At 44.5% G+C, this 17,312-nt stretch overlaps 1 protein-coding gene across 1 annotated transcript in view; it reads left to right on the top strand.

Annotated features, from left to right (window-relative positions):
- The window catches only part of LOC124594265 (vesicular glutamate transporter 2-like), a 169,934-nt gene that overhangs the window by 97,818 nt on the left and 54,804 nt on the right, over window positions 1-17,312 (top strand). The window contains exon 8 of the mRNA XM_047132628.1: window positions 12,582-12,714. Within this exon, the coding sequence (XP_046988584.1) occupies window positions 12,582-12,714 (133 nt within the window). The remainder of the gene's footprint in view (window positions 1-12,581; window positions 12,715-17,312) is intronic.

Raw genomic sequence — 17,312 nt, 5'->3', positions numbered from 1 at the left:
ACGGCAACTCCACGAGCCGCCTCGTCTCCGCGGAAACCGCTAGCCGCTGCCTCGTGCCGCGCTACCGCTCTCTGTTGAGAACCGGTCTTAAAGCGGTGGCGACTGTGTGTCTCCCTCAGATTCATCTGATCAGAGGACGAGTGTGATAAGGCAAGATAACACACTACTGAACTGTACTGTACTTTCAGGGTCAGTAAATTTTCAAAATTACAGTGCAAGTATCTTGTCATCTACTGCACTTGGTCATACAGGTTCAAGCCTCAGCATCAAAAGATTAGCTCCAGCGCCCTCCACTAGGTTGAGAGTTCAAATGACCACAATTTCGCTCCTTCTAACTAACTCACTGCAGCACATGTTCTGTCTCAATCGAAACAACAACAATCTCCCTCGCGCCAAATTTTGAGTATATCTAGATCGACAAAGCTGAAATGATTCGACATTACTATAGCTATGTGTCCCTGTCGTACTTTATAAATTTTGGATGCCCAGTGTCTGCTGACGTGGCCTCTATGTGCTTGTCGCTGTGTACTATCTCTCCCACAGTTAATGCGCAACTGCCAAATGCGATAAGTTATCCTGGTTGAGAACGTACAAGCTTTGTCAGCTCTAACAAAGCGTACTGGACGTAAGATAATAAACCGGTTGTCTTCGGACGTCCACGTTTCCTGCCATCGGTAAGACTTTTGACCGTGTGATAGTGTACCTAATGGTTTCAGTAACACAGCGCCACTTCCAATGTTAATCGACTCTGAGTGGAGAACATGCAGCTTCCTACTACACTGACAGCACTCCTTCTCTCAACTTGTTCATAAAATGTTACACGAAATTAATGAATAGAGCATTTGACTTTGAAACTGATAATGATTTCAAAAGCTCATAGAAAGGATCAGACCCTAAAAAAAATTAATTGTATACTAATGTGGCCGTGTCCAAACGAACCAGTTACACTGTTTCAAGCATTTCGTTAGCCTAAGAATAACTCTCACGATCTGTAGACATGAGTATGTTACGACTGAGTAATATTAGCTAGCGCATCACGACATAAAATTTCCCTGGCAGTAGCTAAAATGTAAATTCCTACTTTTAAAAAAATGAAAAAAATTCACGTACCGGAAGATCGGTGCGGTTGCTGCTGAAATCACTACTCTCACGCCAAAGAACAATAGTATCGCAACGCATTAACACTTTCATTTGCAGATTAGACTGCCCTAATTGCTCCAAAACTGATTCAAATGCACCTTCGACGTCGATGTCCAGACATACTGAAACGTAATAAACGAGGTAATCGCTGGAATACCGCGCTCCAAGCCAGCTGAGACTGATGTGGAACGACCACACAGCATAAAACTTGTGAATCAATAATTTCCTTAAAAGTACCTGACAAAATTATTTGATGTTTTAATTCTAATGAAATAACATTTAATCATGAAAGTATTCTTTAGACCTAAGATCTATTGTTATTACTAAACGAAGGCTTTCATTGAGAGCTATTGTTCGTTCTTGTGGTCTTCAGCCTGACGACTGGATTGTTGCTGTTCTCCACGCTACGCTGCAACCGACATCCCTTTAAACCTGGTTACTGTAGTCGAGCATTTTACAAATTTGCCGCCTCCCCTCACCTTGTCTCCGTGAACAAACTGATTATTCCTTGATACCTCAGGATGCGTCCTATCAATCGGTCGCATCTTTTAGCCTGCTTGTGCCATGATTTACTTTTCCCCCAAGCTCGGTTGCGTATCTCCCCGTTAGTTATGTGATCTACTGACCTATTCTGAAGAGGGTCATAATGTGTAATAGGCAGACATGTATCCAGACCATCACACAAGAATTCCAAACTGCATCAGGATCCACTGCAAGTACTATGACAGTTCGGCGGGAAGTGAGAAAACTTGGATTTCATGCTTGAGCGGCTGCTCATAAGCCACACATGGCGCCGGTAAATCCCAAACGACGCCTCGCTTGGTGTAAAGATTGGAAGATTGAACAGTGGAAAAAAGTTGTGTGGAGTGACGATTCACAATGTGGCGATCCGATGGCAGGATGTGGATATGGCAAATGCCCGTCATCTGACAGCGTGTGTAGTGCCAACAGTAAAATTCGGAGGTGGTGGTGTTATGGCGTGGTCGTGTTTTTAATGGAGGGGACTTGCACCCCTTGTTGTTTTGCGTGGCAAATCACAGCACAGGGCTACATTGATGTTTTAAGCACCTTCTTGTTTCCCACTGTTGAAGAGCAATTCGGGGATGGCGACTGCATCTTTCAACACGATCGAGCACCTGTTGGCGGAGTGGTTACACGACAGTAACATCCCTGTAATGGACTGGCGTGCACGAGTCCTGACCTGAAAACTATAGAATACCTTTGGGATGTTTTGGAACGCCGACTTCGTGGCAGGCCTTACAGACCGACATCGATACCTCTCCTCAGTGCAGCACTCCGTGAAGAATGTGTTGCCATTCCCCAAGAAACCTTCCAGCACCTGATTGAACGTATGCCTGCGAGAGTGCAGGCTGTCATCAAGGCTAACGGTGGGCCAACACCATATTGAATTCCAGCATTAGCGATGGAGGGCGCCACGAACTTGTAAGTCATTTTTACCCTGGTGTCCCGATACTTTTGATCACATTGTGAATTTTTACAGTCACCCTCCGCATGGCTTCACGGTTCCTACATGTCAGTACATGAGTTCTGGCAGGTCTTGATTTATCTGTGGTTGTTCTTTCTATTCACAATCACACCACCAACAGTCAACATGAGCAGCTGAAGAAGGGTTAAAATGTCCCTGATTGGTTTGTTAGTCAGGTGACAGCCATCAGCTAGTCCATGTTCGGAATCACTGAACTTTCTGAGCGACCCAGTCTTCTGCTACTGCCTGTCTACTGACAATACAGTGCTCTCCACCTCCTTTTGTACCGGCGGGTCCGCCTCTCGCAACGTATAGTGGTCAATGGTACATTACATAGTGTTGTCCGGATACTTCTAACTAGGCAGTGTATAAATTTATACTACAGTGGCGTGTGCTGCCTTCGTGTCTCTCTTGGCTAAGATTAAATGCGTTCGCGATTTTTAGTAGCTTACCGGTATTCCTATTTTCTTATTCATCATTACCCCTACTTGTCATTAGCCCTACTTGCTTTTGTTTTTAAAAGCATCTACTTATCTGACCAGAAGTCGTGTTCTCCCGCCAGTATGCCGCTTTTTGTATCTAACTTCAACCAACCATTTCGCTTTTTAAATTCGATAGCCTACCTAGCTCATGAAGGGATCTAACATGAAACTCGTTGATCCGCAGAATGCCAGTTTTGTTTTTGTCGAAGACGACATCCTACCGAGTACCGTGTGCCCAGCGATCCGAATGCAGGACTATTTTTCATCCACAATATTTTACGCAAGAGGGCTCATTATTTGACCTTGCAATAAGATTCCATGCCCTCGTCAAAGCTTGCGGCTATAGTTCCCTCTTGCTTACAGTCGTTCGTAGTATCAGCACAGCAAGGTCATGTTGCCTGATCTTACAACGACAGATCAGTCTCTCATCAAGACTCTTGCCTGTGCAGTTACCGAAAGGGATACTGCCCCTCTTCAGGAACCAAAGGTTAGTGTGGCTTCTCCACAGATTCGTCTCTCTAACGGCTATCTGTATTATTGAGGCGTGCAAGACACCCGACCTCTATGGTTCAAGGGAGGTTGTTAAAGTTACTTTACATAATTTATGAAAAGTGCAAGTACAAATGCTTGATTCAAGCATTAATTATTCTCAATATAGCCTTTGATTTTCGGAACGTAAGCATGAAATAGGAACAGAATCTTACCCCCGATAACAACTCACTAGGTAAATGACGAGGCTATCACGAACTACAGCCATAAAATAAACTGTTTTAAAATCGAATAGGTTATTCGTTTGGACTACCATACGATTCTACAGCATGTTTCTCTTACACAGACAGCGCTGAAAGCGATGCAGATTACTTCAGAGACACCGTAGTATGGCTGAAGAAGACAATGCTCCATTTAGTCATATTAGATCATTATCCGGTTCCGCTCAGAGATGACTGTTATTTGTTAGGAGCCTCCCCAAACCAACATCTGACTCGCTGCAATCGAATGAGTTTCAGCGTAGGGAATATACTCTGTTACATTAGGTAAGTGTTCGCATACACTTACGAGCAGTACCCCTGTCTCGTCATCAGTCAACACCTGGAGCCAGAGAGGCGCCTCGACAGACCGCACACACGCATTTGGGTTGTATCCAGAGCACTTTGGCAGAAATCGTGCTCCTGAAGTTACAACACACTTTTGCTATTGCATATCCCAGTGATGAAAATTATAAATGAAATATTTATGTTGTTGTGAAACCGATTATTAGTATGCTTATAATGTTTCAAATACGAGGGCGTGCTGAAATTTAATGCCTCGGAAATTTTTATGTGAAAAATCTTAAAGCTTTTTAAATAAAACAAACCTTATAACATTCTACATCTTTATTCTCCATGTCTACATATTTACAACCCTCTGCCCATAGAGTGCTCCGAATAACATGGCGGTATGTAACGTAACTATATAGGTACGCGAGATTCAGCGTGCTGTAATAGTTTCGAATTCGAAGAGTTCGTCCATAGATGCAGTACTCTTTCCTTTAGCATGACAATGCCAAACCACACACGAGAGCTGCGGTATCTGCAGCATCCGACGCTTTGGGTTCACTGTCATCGATCATCCCCAATACGGGTGTGGACTTCGTCCCATACGATTTTCATCTATTTCCAAAACTTAAAGGGCACCTTCGAGACTTCACTCTGATAGTGATGAAACGGTGCGAGTAGAGGTGAGGTTGTTGCTCCTTCAACAAAGTCAAACATTCTGCAGTGACGGTAGAAACAAACTGGTCTCTCGTTTGGAGGAATGTGTTTGTCGCAAGAGCGACTATGTTGGAAAATAAATATGTAGATATGAAGCATAAAGATGCAGAATGTTGATGATTTTGTTTTATTTAAAATTTTGTAAGAGTTTCCACATAAAAAATTCGGAGGCCTTACTTTTCAGCACGCCATCGTAAGGTTTCGTATGTTTTATATATACCGAAATTACACTGATCAGCCACAACATTGTGACCATCTATCTAATAACCAGCATGGATGATAGCAACGACGTGTTGCGGCATGGAAGCAGTTAGGCCTTGGTAGGTCGTTGGAGGGAGTTGGCACCACATCTACTCACGTATGTCACCTAATTCCCGTCAATTCCTGAGAGGAGGGCGACGAGCTCTGACGTGACGTTCAACCACATCCCTGATATGTTCGATCGAGTTCAGATCTGGTGAGTGTGGGGGCCACCACATCAATTGGAACTCGCCACTGTGTTCTTCGACATGGCGCATTATCCTGGTGAAAAATGCCACTGCCGTTGGGAAACATGATTGTCATGAAAAGGTACAACCAGTGTACGACACTCCTTGCCGTCATCGTGCCTTGCACTAGCTCCAGTAGACCCATGGGTGCCCACGTGAATGGAGCTACCGCCAGCTTGTCTCTGTCCTTCAGTAAAAGTGCAAGGAGCTGTTTCCCTGTAAGACGACGGATTCTCACCCGTCGGCAAGATGAAGAAGGTATTGGGATTCAGCAGACCATGCAACGCTGTGCCACTGCGCCAACGTCCAGTGCCGATGGTCACGTGTCCATTTCAGTCTTAGTTGCCGATGTCGTGTTGTTAACATTGGCACATGCATGGGCTGTCGTCTGCGGAGGCCCATCGTTAGGAGTGTTCGGTGCACTGTGCGTTCAAATACATTTGCACTCTGCCCATCATTAAAGTCTCACAGTTCGCCGCCTGTACTGTTTCACCAGTCTGCTCAGCCTACTACGTCCGACATCTGTAATGAGGGTTGACCCCCCAAAACCACGATGTTTGGATGTGGTTTGACCTTGGTTTCGCGACGTGTGGAAGACACACACCACAGCACTTCTCAAACACTCGACGAGTCGCGCAGTTTCGGAAATCCTCGTGCCCAGTCTCCAAGCCATCAAAATCTGCCCTCGGTCAAACTCAGACAGATCACGCGTCTTCCCCATTCTACACACAGACAGCACGCTCACTGATACTACATGCAGCGTATATAAGCCTGACTAGCAGTTATTCTTCGCTAGGTGATGCTGCTATCGCCTGTACGGGTTTTTATCGATAGTAGGTTGGTAATCATAAAGTTCTGACTTATCAGTGAACAAATTCAATGAGTATGCCACGAAGGCGAGAAAAAAATTTAGAAGCAATATCGTAAGTGTGGCATGGTCCCTTCGTAAAATAAAGGTCCGTTCACAAGATACAGATACTTCAAGCCAATGATATGCTTTCGGATGTTCAGCTGAGTTGTTTTAGGCACAATATTCCGTCGACCGACCCAGTTCTCAGCTACTGCGAGCTGTTTTTTATGCGTACTCGCTGCCTGGCGTGGACTCCTACCAGACAGTAATGTACTGTTGGTGCCGCGCAGCTATTTACAGCATAGTTAGAATCCCGGCTTCCGCTGCGCTTTTGTACAACTGCAATTCAGAGTATGCTGCATGTCTTACGAGGAGCAGACTATTCGAACAGTCAAGCAGAGGCGCAAGGAACATCAGCGACACACGCGACTAAAGCAACCAGGAAAATCGCCTACCGTCTAGGACTACCTCGAATATAATCACGAAATAAAATACGAGAAGATCATTATCGTTGTGCAAACAAGACGTTTCTGGGATAGCGTAGTTAAAGAATCTATCGAAATAAAGCAGTGGGAAAACCTAATAATCCAGGACGGAAGTTTCTATGTGAAGTAGGCTTGCGGTCCGGCACTCGATTTGGGAAGACCTCGCCAGCCATGACACGCTGAGAGAATGTGTGTTTCACAGTATGGGCTCTGCAAACTGAATAAGCGAAGGGCAGAGCGGGTGCCGCGTGTCGAACTCTACCTAGAAATACCTCCGCAATACGAATAATAGTTAATGGTATTGTTGGAGTAGAGGCAACGAGTTCGCTTACTAAAACAGCTCGCAGCACATGAAAAAGAGAACTGGGTCGGTCGTCGAAATATGATGCAAATGAAATCTACAACTGAGCTGAACAAGCGAAGGCATACTAGGAAGCAATCACGCCAAAAAACCTGTGAGATCACATTATTTCATGTTTTCCATATTTTGCAACACCTTGAATAATATATAATCAAGACATACATTGATCAGCCTGAACATTATAACTGCGGACCTACTATCGATATGAACCCATCCAGGTGATAGCAACGTCACCTACCGAGGAATGACTGCTAGTCAGACACCTGTACGGTGCACGCAGTATCAGCGAGCGTGCTCTCCGTGTGTACAACGCGGAAGGCGCGCGATCTTTCTGAGTTTGGCCGAGGGCAGATTGTGATGGACCGGAGACTCGGTACGAGCGTTTGCGAAACTGCGTGACTTCGGCAGCTTGGATGCATGCTTCCTCTCGAAGCTTAACATCACCCCTGACACACTAACATCGCGATAGTACTCACTTCATTCACAATCTCGTCTTCTAGAGGCGTCTGACAGTACTGTAATTGTTGCCGGTCATCCTTGCTCAGTGTTTCACAATTTATATTTCAGGCCACCACGGGTCGTAGAGGAGACTTAGTAGATACATTTTTGAACCCATGTCTGGAAATGTACCGTTTGGATGTAAAATAACTGCGAAGATAGGTTCAATTTAAAATCTCCAGCTTCAAGATACGCACATAGCGGAGACAATGAACTATTGACCTGTCTGTTCTATAGGAGCCCATGGGATGGTCAATATTTCGAACATTATTCATCGGTTTCTGTTCTATGTGACGAAGGACGTCCTCTTCAAAGTCGACAGAACGTCCGTGAAACATCACAACGAACCATCCTACTTGTACACGTACAGATTTCTCGCAGCCGTTATCGTAGCCCGACGAAAATGGTACGATATGTGAGCATGCGAAGAGTCCAGAAAAAAGTCCATTAAATATGGGCTCTAAAATTGATATCTTAAAATTTATGGGCACTTGGTAATTAGAATATACCTGTTTCGCAGGAGCGAAGATGAACAAGTGCTCGTGGATCTTAAGCTACGGATTTTAGAGTCAATATTTACTACAGGCCTTTTTTTTCTTAGTTTGGTCCATACTATCTCCTCCAAACATATGGGAACCAAAGAGCTTTCAGTAGAACACATGAGCTTTACAGCGTCGAAGATAAAGAACTGCTCATTCCTCTTAAGGTATACAGTTAAGAGCCCATGTTTACTAGACATTTTTTCGTTGTTTTGGTCCATACTACCACCTCCAAAAGTCGCCTACCATACAGTCTTAGTGATAACAGTAGCGGTACATCTATTCCACCGTGAAAGGTATCAGAACCATTTTCGCGTATGTCTTTCGATTTGGTCCTTTCCCGGAAGTAGGTCCCTTGCCTCAGATTGACACATTTACACTTCTCCATCATCCCTAAAAGTTTGTAACATCACGAAATCACACTGTATATCCAATGGTACATTCCCGGTCATGGGAATTTTATCTACTAATTCCCATCTACCACTCCTAGAAGCCTGTAATAGAAATTGTGAAACACACTGCATTTCCAACAGTTCCCAGTACATATCCAACTGTTCAAAATCAGCGAACTTGGAGAGACATTAATGTGAGTTCAGGGTTGCTACGTGTTCCCTGCCTCTGCTTGCAAAGTATACGTTTGAAAATGCTAGTAATGTGTAGGTTATAGTTTTCTACCACTAGATAGTAGCGATCAGTCGTGTCAGTCTTCACTGATAAGCGTGTAGTCAAATCTCGTGGTTCACCCCATCACTTTGCGTGGAGTTATGCTTTCAGTGATGACATGGATGCAGTGAACCGTTCCGAATCACTGAGAGTGATGCGTCAGAGTGCTCAGTAGCTCTTTGTTCAAATGGCTCTGAGCACTATGGGACTCAACATCTTAGGTCATCAGTCCCCTAGAACTTACAACTACTTAAACCTAACTAACCTAAGGACATCACACACACCCATGCCCGAGGCAGGATTCGAACCTGCGACCGTAGCAGTCCCGCGGTTCCGGACTGCAGCGCCAGAACCGCTAGACCACCGCGGCCGGCAGCTCTTAGTATTATGCGTTTGAGCGCCAATCAGAAATCTTAGAATCCTCTTGGTGTAGCTAGAATCACTACTGTACACGATGTAAATTGACGTTGAGGTAATTGTTTCTTCCGTGGCTCAATATTTCTGCATTATTGTTGCTATATACGTCGTATACTGTTTATGAAATTTACAACACACATAAAAGTACCCGAATGAATCCAAACTCCGGAACTTGTAAAATTTATAGTTCTTTGAGCCATTGTGTATAGCCCTAGTGGTTCACAACCCCACACTAGGCCACAGCAGTTCATCCACCCCACTGCCGCCCCACACGGAACCGAGGCCCCCCAGTGCCTTCTTAAGGTGGACTGAGACAAGAACAACAACTGCTGCTACCTAGTCTACACTAGCCGTTGCAAACTGTCAGCTGCATAGACTTTTGTTTTGACTGGCTGCTGTAATAAATGATGGACTAAATATCCTCTGGCCTGCGCGTCGAAATTCTTATTTCCGGTTATTAATTACTACTAAATTAATATATTGTTCATGACAGTATGGGAGAACTTCTTAATAGTGCACTACCATTGCGTAATGAAAACGTAAATTTATTTTCAACTTTAAGTGAATAGTTATTTTCAACTTAAGTAATAGTTGAATCGTTAGAAAGAGCCTAATCGCATTCCATCCATCGTAATACAGACAAGGGAATCGCTCATTTAATTTGATTATTATTCATTACCATTGTTGTTATTATTGTTGTGGTCTTCAGTCCGAAGGCTTGTCTGATGCAGCTCTCCTCGCTACTCTATCCTGCACAAGGTTCTTCATCACTACTGTAACCTACATCCTTTTGAACTTGCTTATTGTATTCATCTCCAACTCTCCCTCTACAATTTTTACCGCCGCATTTCCCTCCAATATTGACTTGGTGATCCCTTGACGTCTCAGAATGTGTCCTATCAAGCGAGCCCTTCTTTTCGTCAAGTCATGGCACAAATTCGTTTCCTCCCCAAGTCTGTTCGATGCATCCTCACGGGTTATATGACCTTCCCATCTAATCTTCAGCATTCCTTTGTGGCACCACATTTCAAAAGCTTCTATTGTCTTCTTGTCTGAACTGTTTACTGTCCACGTATCACTTCCATAAAGCGCTACACTCCAGCAAAATACCTTCAAAAAAACTTCCTAAACTTAAATCACTATTCGATGTTAATAGATTTCTCTTGTTCAAAAACGGTTTTCTTGCCATAGCCAGTTTACATTTTATATCCTCCCTACTTCGGCTACCATCACTTACTTTGCCCCCCAAATAGCAGAACTCATCTACTAATTATAGTGTCTCGTTTTCTAGTCTGATCACTCTGCCTCGTCTGATCTAATTCTAATACCTTCCATTATCCTTGCTTACTTTTTTTGTTACTGTTCATTTTATATCCTCTTTTCAGGACCTTGTCCATTCCGCTCTCTGACAAAATGACAATGTCATTGGCAAACCACAAAGTTTTTATTTCTTTTGTCTGAGCTTTAATTCCTTCTCCAAATTTTGCTTTGGTTTTCTGCACAACTTTCTCAATATACAGGTTGAATAACAACAGGGATAGATTCATTGCGATTAATGCCGTAAGCTGTGTCATGGAATGCATAGCACCATCAATCACTACAGTCGGTTTCATAACCTATGTCCGCGCGATAGCGTGCCAAACATATTGGAAACAAGTCATCAGTCCGAAATATTCCGCATCGTGACGAGAGTATGTATAGCTTTCTACCACATCGGCAGTTCTGGTTGGTAGCCAAAGGTATTGTAATACATATTTTACTCAAACAACTGTCTCTGCAAGACTGGCATTCTGCTCAGTGATCAACATTTAAAAAAAAAAATTACATTATCAAGCTGTCAAAATGTAACTTTTAAAGAATTTTTCAACGACGCTATGGTTTAAATAGCCATACTATAAATCAACTATGAACACCAGAGGACAATGTACCGTCTGTCAATCTGTGATTTTGCTCTTCTGTAAACTGCCTTTCCTCGCAGGTGAGCCGTCAGATGATACCTGACTTAGTTCTCTACGGCAGCTGCCCTCCGTTGTTATCACAGCACCAGCCGCCGGCCTAATTTCTACAGGTGGACTACATTGAGGTGACAAAAAGTCACGGGATAGCGATATGCGCATGTAATGATGGCGGTAGTATCGCACACACAAGGCATAAAAAGGCAGTGCATTGGCAGGACTGTCATTTGTACTCAGATGATTCATGTGAAAAGATTTCCAACGTGATTATGGCTGCACGTCGGGAAGTAACTGACTCTGAACGCGGAATGGTAGTTGGAGCTAGACGCACGGGACATTCCATTTCGGAAATCGTTAGGGAATTGAATATTTCGAGGTCCCCATAGTCAAGTGTGAGCCGAGGTTATCAAATTTCAGGCATTACCACACACCAGAGACAACACAATACCGTTCACGTAGAGTTGTCAGTGCTAACAGACAAGTGAAGAGGCAAGCAACACTGCGTGAAATAACCGCAAAAATCAAAGTCGGACGTATCCGTTAGGACAGTGCGGCAATATTTGGCGTTAATGGACTATGACAGCAGACGACCAACGCTAGTGCCTTTTCTATCAGCAAGATATCGCCTGCAGTGCCTCTCACGGATTCGTGGCCATGTCGGGTGGACCCTAGATGACTAGAAAGCCGTGGTCTGGTCAGATGAGTCCCAGTTTCAGTCGGTAAGAGCTGGTGGTAGGGTTAGAGTGTGGCGCAGACGCCACGAAGTTGTCAAGAAGGCACTGTGCAAGCTGGTACTGGCCCCATGGTGTGTGCTGTGTTAACATGGAATGGACTGGGTCCTCTGGTCCAAGTAAACCGATCATTGACTAGAAATGGTTATGTTCAGCTATTTGGGGACCATATACACCCACTCATGGAGTTCATGTTCCCAAACGATGATACATTGTTTACGGATGACAGTGAGCGATGTCACAGGGTCACAGTTCTTCGCGGTCGGTTTGAAGAATATTTTGGACAACTCGAGCTACTAATTTGGTTACCCAGATCGTCATATGAGAATCCCATCGAACATTTATGGGACATAATCGAGAGGTTAGTTTGTGCACAAAAACCTGCACTGTCAACATTGTCTGCTGTTATGGACGGCTATAGAGGCACCATGGCTCAATATTTCTGCCGGGGACTTTCAACGACTTGCTGAGTCCACGCCACGTCGAGCTGCTGCACTATGCCTGGCGAAAGGGGATCCGACATGATATTAGAAGGCATCCCATGACTTTTGTCACCTCAGTGGATAGGGCCCCTGCTATCCACGGTGTAGCTTTCTGCCGTACTGTACTGGTAGCAACACAAAGAGCTCTTGTTTCAATTGCTTTGTACTTTGCAGTAGTGCTGTTTCAGTAGTTTATCCTTCTTTAAGACAAACAGTGCAATGGTAAGGACTTGTTTGCCTCTCCTTGTTGCAGGTCGGCCTGTTGTCTGGTATACCTCACATCGGCAGGACTGCGTTTGCGCTGCTTGTCTCCAGGGTTGGAGATTTCTTGCTGAAGAAGGAAATCATCATGAGGCCATATCTCAGAAAAGTGGCCACTAGCTCCTGTAAGTTAACGCTATGCAAGAGCATACTTTCTATATTAGACGCCTGTCTTTCGACACTTGAGGGTGTGTGCTGTACTGCGTAGGATGGCAGTGTACAAATGAAATTCCCGAAGTTTTTCCTGTTGTGTTGACAATTCCTCGTTTCTCCTGATGTGCGTACTATAATACTGCGTATGGTGAAGACAGACTATCGGTTCGATGCTCGCCTACGTATCTTAGCGGTCAGTGTGTCTGACAGCTAAGTGGAAGACCAAGTTTCATTTCCACGCACTGCCAAGAATGTCTGGTTCATAGAAGAACTGGAACGGAGTGCATTCAGCCTTTAGAGGCACACTGAGAAGCTACCCTCACGAAAAGTAGAAGCTGCGATGCGTCGAAAGCAGACAGCGACCGATGTGCTAGCTCCATGTTAGCTTTACAAGAGATGTAGGAGAGGCTAATTGTTCTCGGCGTATGAAGAGGTGTAAGACCTCTATGACTTGATACAGTATACGAGTGGGAGAAAGTAGTTGGGTCTGGCAGTTGGTTCGGAATACGTGTAATTCCAGGTACTGGGGGTACTGAAACAACTACACTGCCCATACTACACTGACGTTAAGTAAGGATGGGATGTATGAGGGTTTTTTTAATGCATGGATGATTGTCATGGGATTTAAGCTCCGTCTTCACCCAGTTAGTAGATTTGGTCTATTTTGAACTCTGTTTTAGAAGGGTAGTAGGCGAAGGTCTACTTTTGATGCTGTGTTAGTCCTAGATATTTCAGTGTTTTAGTTAGGTGGAATGGACAGTTGTAGATGGTTCGATACAATCGTCTGGAACGGAATGCACGGGTATTTTTTCCTGTAGTTATTCCAGGACTGACAGGATGCTGTGACAGATAACACCAGGAGGGGAAGTTGCGAAGATGGATTGGTTGGTTGATTTGAGGAAGGGGCCCAAACTCCGAGGTCATCGTTCCCATAGGGTTAGGGAAGGATGGGGTAGAGTCGATTGTGCCCTTTCAAAGGAACGATCCCGGCATTTGCCTGAAGCGATTTAGGGAAACCACGGAAAGACTAAATCAGGATGGCCGGACGCGAGTCCTCCCGAATGTGAATTCAGTGTGCTAACCACCCTGCTACCTCGCTTGGTGTGGAGAAGGAGCTGAAGAAATTGTTGAAGGGGGTGAATGGAAGATCGGCTGTTTAACATTTTTAAATGTTCGCTTATTAAGTTGCCGTCTCTTTATCTAAGAATAGATGATGAATGCAGCTAGCCGCTATCTCTGTGTAATGTCTTGTCTGTATAGACGTGTATCTGTTGCCTTTAAGATCCCTTCACCTTCACACCTAAGTCTATACAGTAAAGTAAGTCCCTCCCAGTTCTCGGCTGATCCGTGATAAGATAGGCGAAAAATTAGACTAATGGAGGATTATTAGTATTATCTCTATTTTCATTCGCTCTCTCTCTTTCTCTCCTTTATCTATGTACAGTTTTTAATATAATATTTCACTACGCGAAATCAGCCAAATAGAATCTTTGGTGGAGTCCTTCGTCTTGGTAATCAGCGGCTGGCTTGCTGTGAGACATCTTTACATTTATTATTACTGTTAAACACTGCAGTCAGTCGGGAGAATCAATCGTTTGGACAATTTGTTCCTTTTACGAAAGATTGCGAATTCCAGATGTGTACGAAGCCTTTTTGGACGATTTAACACAGACTCAGTGATTGCAGGCTCTCTTCGACACAACTGAAACTTCACCACTAATTACAGGGCCAACGTGATCAACAAATGATTCAGAAAAAACTCATTCGTTCATTCACTCCAGAACAAAAAAGTCACAAACCTTATTTATGGAGGAAATCGTGTATTAAATCCATCTCCATTACATGTCCAGAGCTCCGGTGATTCCACGCCTTAATTATTTTCCTTTTACAATCTCTTTCTCTTCAAAACAAACCGCTAGCGGCACAAATGTTAATTTGCTCGCTTTTGCGAGAAGAAAAGCAGAATATGTATCTCTCAGAAACACGTCGATCCCTCAACATATACTCCAGAAGCTATCCTTGTTACCCTCTAACAACCATGGAGAATGCATATATGGATCTCTGTTATTTCAAAGAATAAACTCACTAGAAAATACTTTGGCGTCGACGAGCTGTCGCCGCATATATTACGAGAAAATCAGATCAGATAACTTTTCCAAAGTGAATGAATGTGGATGGTTTGATCGAAATTGATTAATTAGTGCGTGGTAGAAGGTATTTTCTGTGGGGACATTACAATGCCCCTCGCAGCGAGCGAAGTTTGTGAGCCTAATTTTGATTTACCAAACACACTTCGCGAGCTATCTATTAGTGTGGGTAACCCGGAAGTGATGAGTGTCAGTCCTCTGACTGAAAAAAAAATTATGTTTAAGACAGACGAAGAAAAGAAACATTGAAAACAGAAGAAATGAAGAGACAGGTACCGCGGCTGTATTGCTTTTACGTGCATCAAGGTGTTATGTCTTGGAAAACCCCTTAAGGCTAGACCCCCAGCCTACGGTGCATAGAAGATAGGAAAGCCTACAGAAGAAAAAAAAAATAATTTTGAAATTGATCTCTAAAGGAAAGATAGGGATAGATTTATATAACGATTTGGAGAGGAGTGATTTGTGCCTCTAGCTAAGAAAATTTTACAATCTATAACTCGAGATTTTTTTTTTTTTTTTCCAATCTTGTTCCCAGGGCAATATCTTGCGGTGCTGAAACTCCCCCGGATCTTGCATGTCCTCGACGTCCAAATTTGTAGTCGGTCTTCTACGCGGCCCACAATGGGAAGAGTAGAAGGGACAGGGATACCAGATTTTACATGCAACATTCATTCGAAAAGAATTAGCAATGACCGAAAGGGAAACTCTTCCTGTAAACGAACTGGTTAGGTTGCAGGTTGCACCGTCCAAGATTCTCCTTTTTGAAAACAAAATCCCTATGGCTTCATGCATCCTTTTTCTTACGATGTACTGCAAGAAATTTAGCCATTGACTTAAGGTTTCCATTTATCCATTGACTAATGCTGATGCCGAAAACATCATAATATTTACCCTAGTTTGAATTTTCTTTTGGGCTTCGCATCACCACTTGTGCTTGTAAGTCCAAAACTTCTGACACATTTTCTGTCAATGATTTATTCTTCGTAATTTAAAGGATTCATGCAACTTGCAGTAGATTTTGGATTCAAATCATCGAATAATGGAAAGTGTGGTTCATTTTATACAAAGACATAATCCATCATTTCCTTGAAAAGTCATATCATTTATCTATACTCATAAAAATTTTATCCTAAATACATATATTTCTCCACTTGATTGCTGTAATGTAAAAGTTATTAGTAGTGAAGAATGTGGATTCACTTCTTTTATTTATTCTCTGATTCATTTGGCATTCATACATGCACATACACTCCTGGAAATTGAAATAAGAACACCGTGAATTCATTGTCCCAGGAAGGGGAAACTTTATTGACACATTCCTGGGGTCAGATACATCACATGATCACACTGACAGAACCACAGGCACATAGACACAGGCAACAGAGCATGCACAATGTCGGCACTAGTACAGTGTATATCCACCTTTCGCAGCAATGCAGGCTGCTATTCTCCCATGGAAACGATCGTAGAGATGCTGGATGTAGTCCTGTGGAACGGCTTGCCATGCCATTTCCACCTGGCGCCTCAGTTGGACCAGCGTTCGTGCTGGACGTGCAGACCGCGTGAGACGAAGCTTCATCCAGTCCCAAACATGCTCAATGGGGGACAGATCCGGAGATCTTGCTAGCCAGGGTAGTTGACTTACACCTTCTAGAGCACGTTGGGTGGCACGGGATACATGCGGACGTGCATTGTCCTGTTGGAACAGCAAGTTCCCTTGCCGGTCTAGGAATGGTAGAACGATGGGTTCGATGACGGTTTGGATGTACCGTGCACTATTCAGTGTCCCCTCGACGATCACCAGTGGTGTACGGCCAGTGTAGGAGATCGCTCCCCACACCATGATGCCGGGTGTTGGCCCTGTGTGCCTCGGTCGTATGCAGTCCTGATTGTGGCGCTCACCTGCACGGCGCCAAACACGCGTACGACCATCATTGGCACCAAGGCAGAAGCGACTCTCATCGCTGAAGACGACACGTCTCCATTCGTCCCTCCATTCACGCCTGTCGCGACACCACTGGAGGCGGGCTGCACGATGTTGGGGCGTGAGCGGAAGACGGCCTAACGGTGTGCGGGACCGTAGCCCAACTTCATGGAGACGGTTGCGAATGGTCCTCGCCGATACCCCAGGAGCAACAGTGTCCCTAATTTGCTGGGAAGTGGCGGTGCGGTCCCCTACGGCACTGCGTAGGATCCTACGGTCTTGGCGTGCATCCGTGCGTCGCTGCGGTCCGGTCCCAGGTCGACGGGCACGTGCACCTTCCGCCGACCACTGGCGACAACATCGATGTACTGTGGAGACCTCACGCCCCACGTGTTGAGCAATTCGGCGGTACGTCCACCCGGCCTCCCGCATGCCCACTATACGCCCTCGCTCAAAGTCCGTCAACTGCACATACGGTTCACGTCCACGCTGTCGCGGC

The sequence above is a fragment of the Schistocerca americana genome, chromosome 2 (genome assembly GCF_021461395.2).
Source record: "Schistocerca americana isolate TAMUIC-IGC-003095 chromosome 2, iqSchAmer2.1, whole genome shotgun sequence".
In the NCBI taxonomy this organism is placed as follows: Eukaryota; Metazoa; Arthropoda; class Insecta; order Orthoptera; family Acrididae; genus Schistocerca; species Schistocerca americana.
Note: the sequence above shows the minus strand (reverse complement) of the source record. Positions and strands in the feature narration are given on the sequence as shown.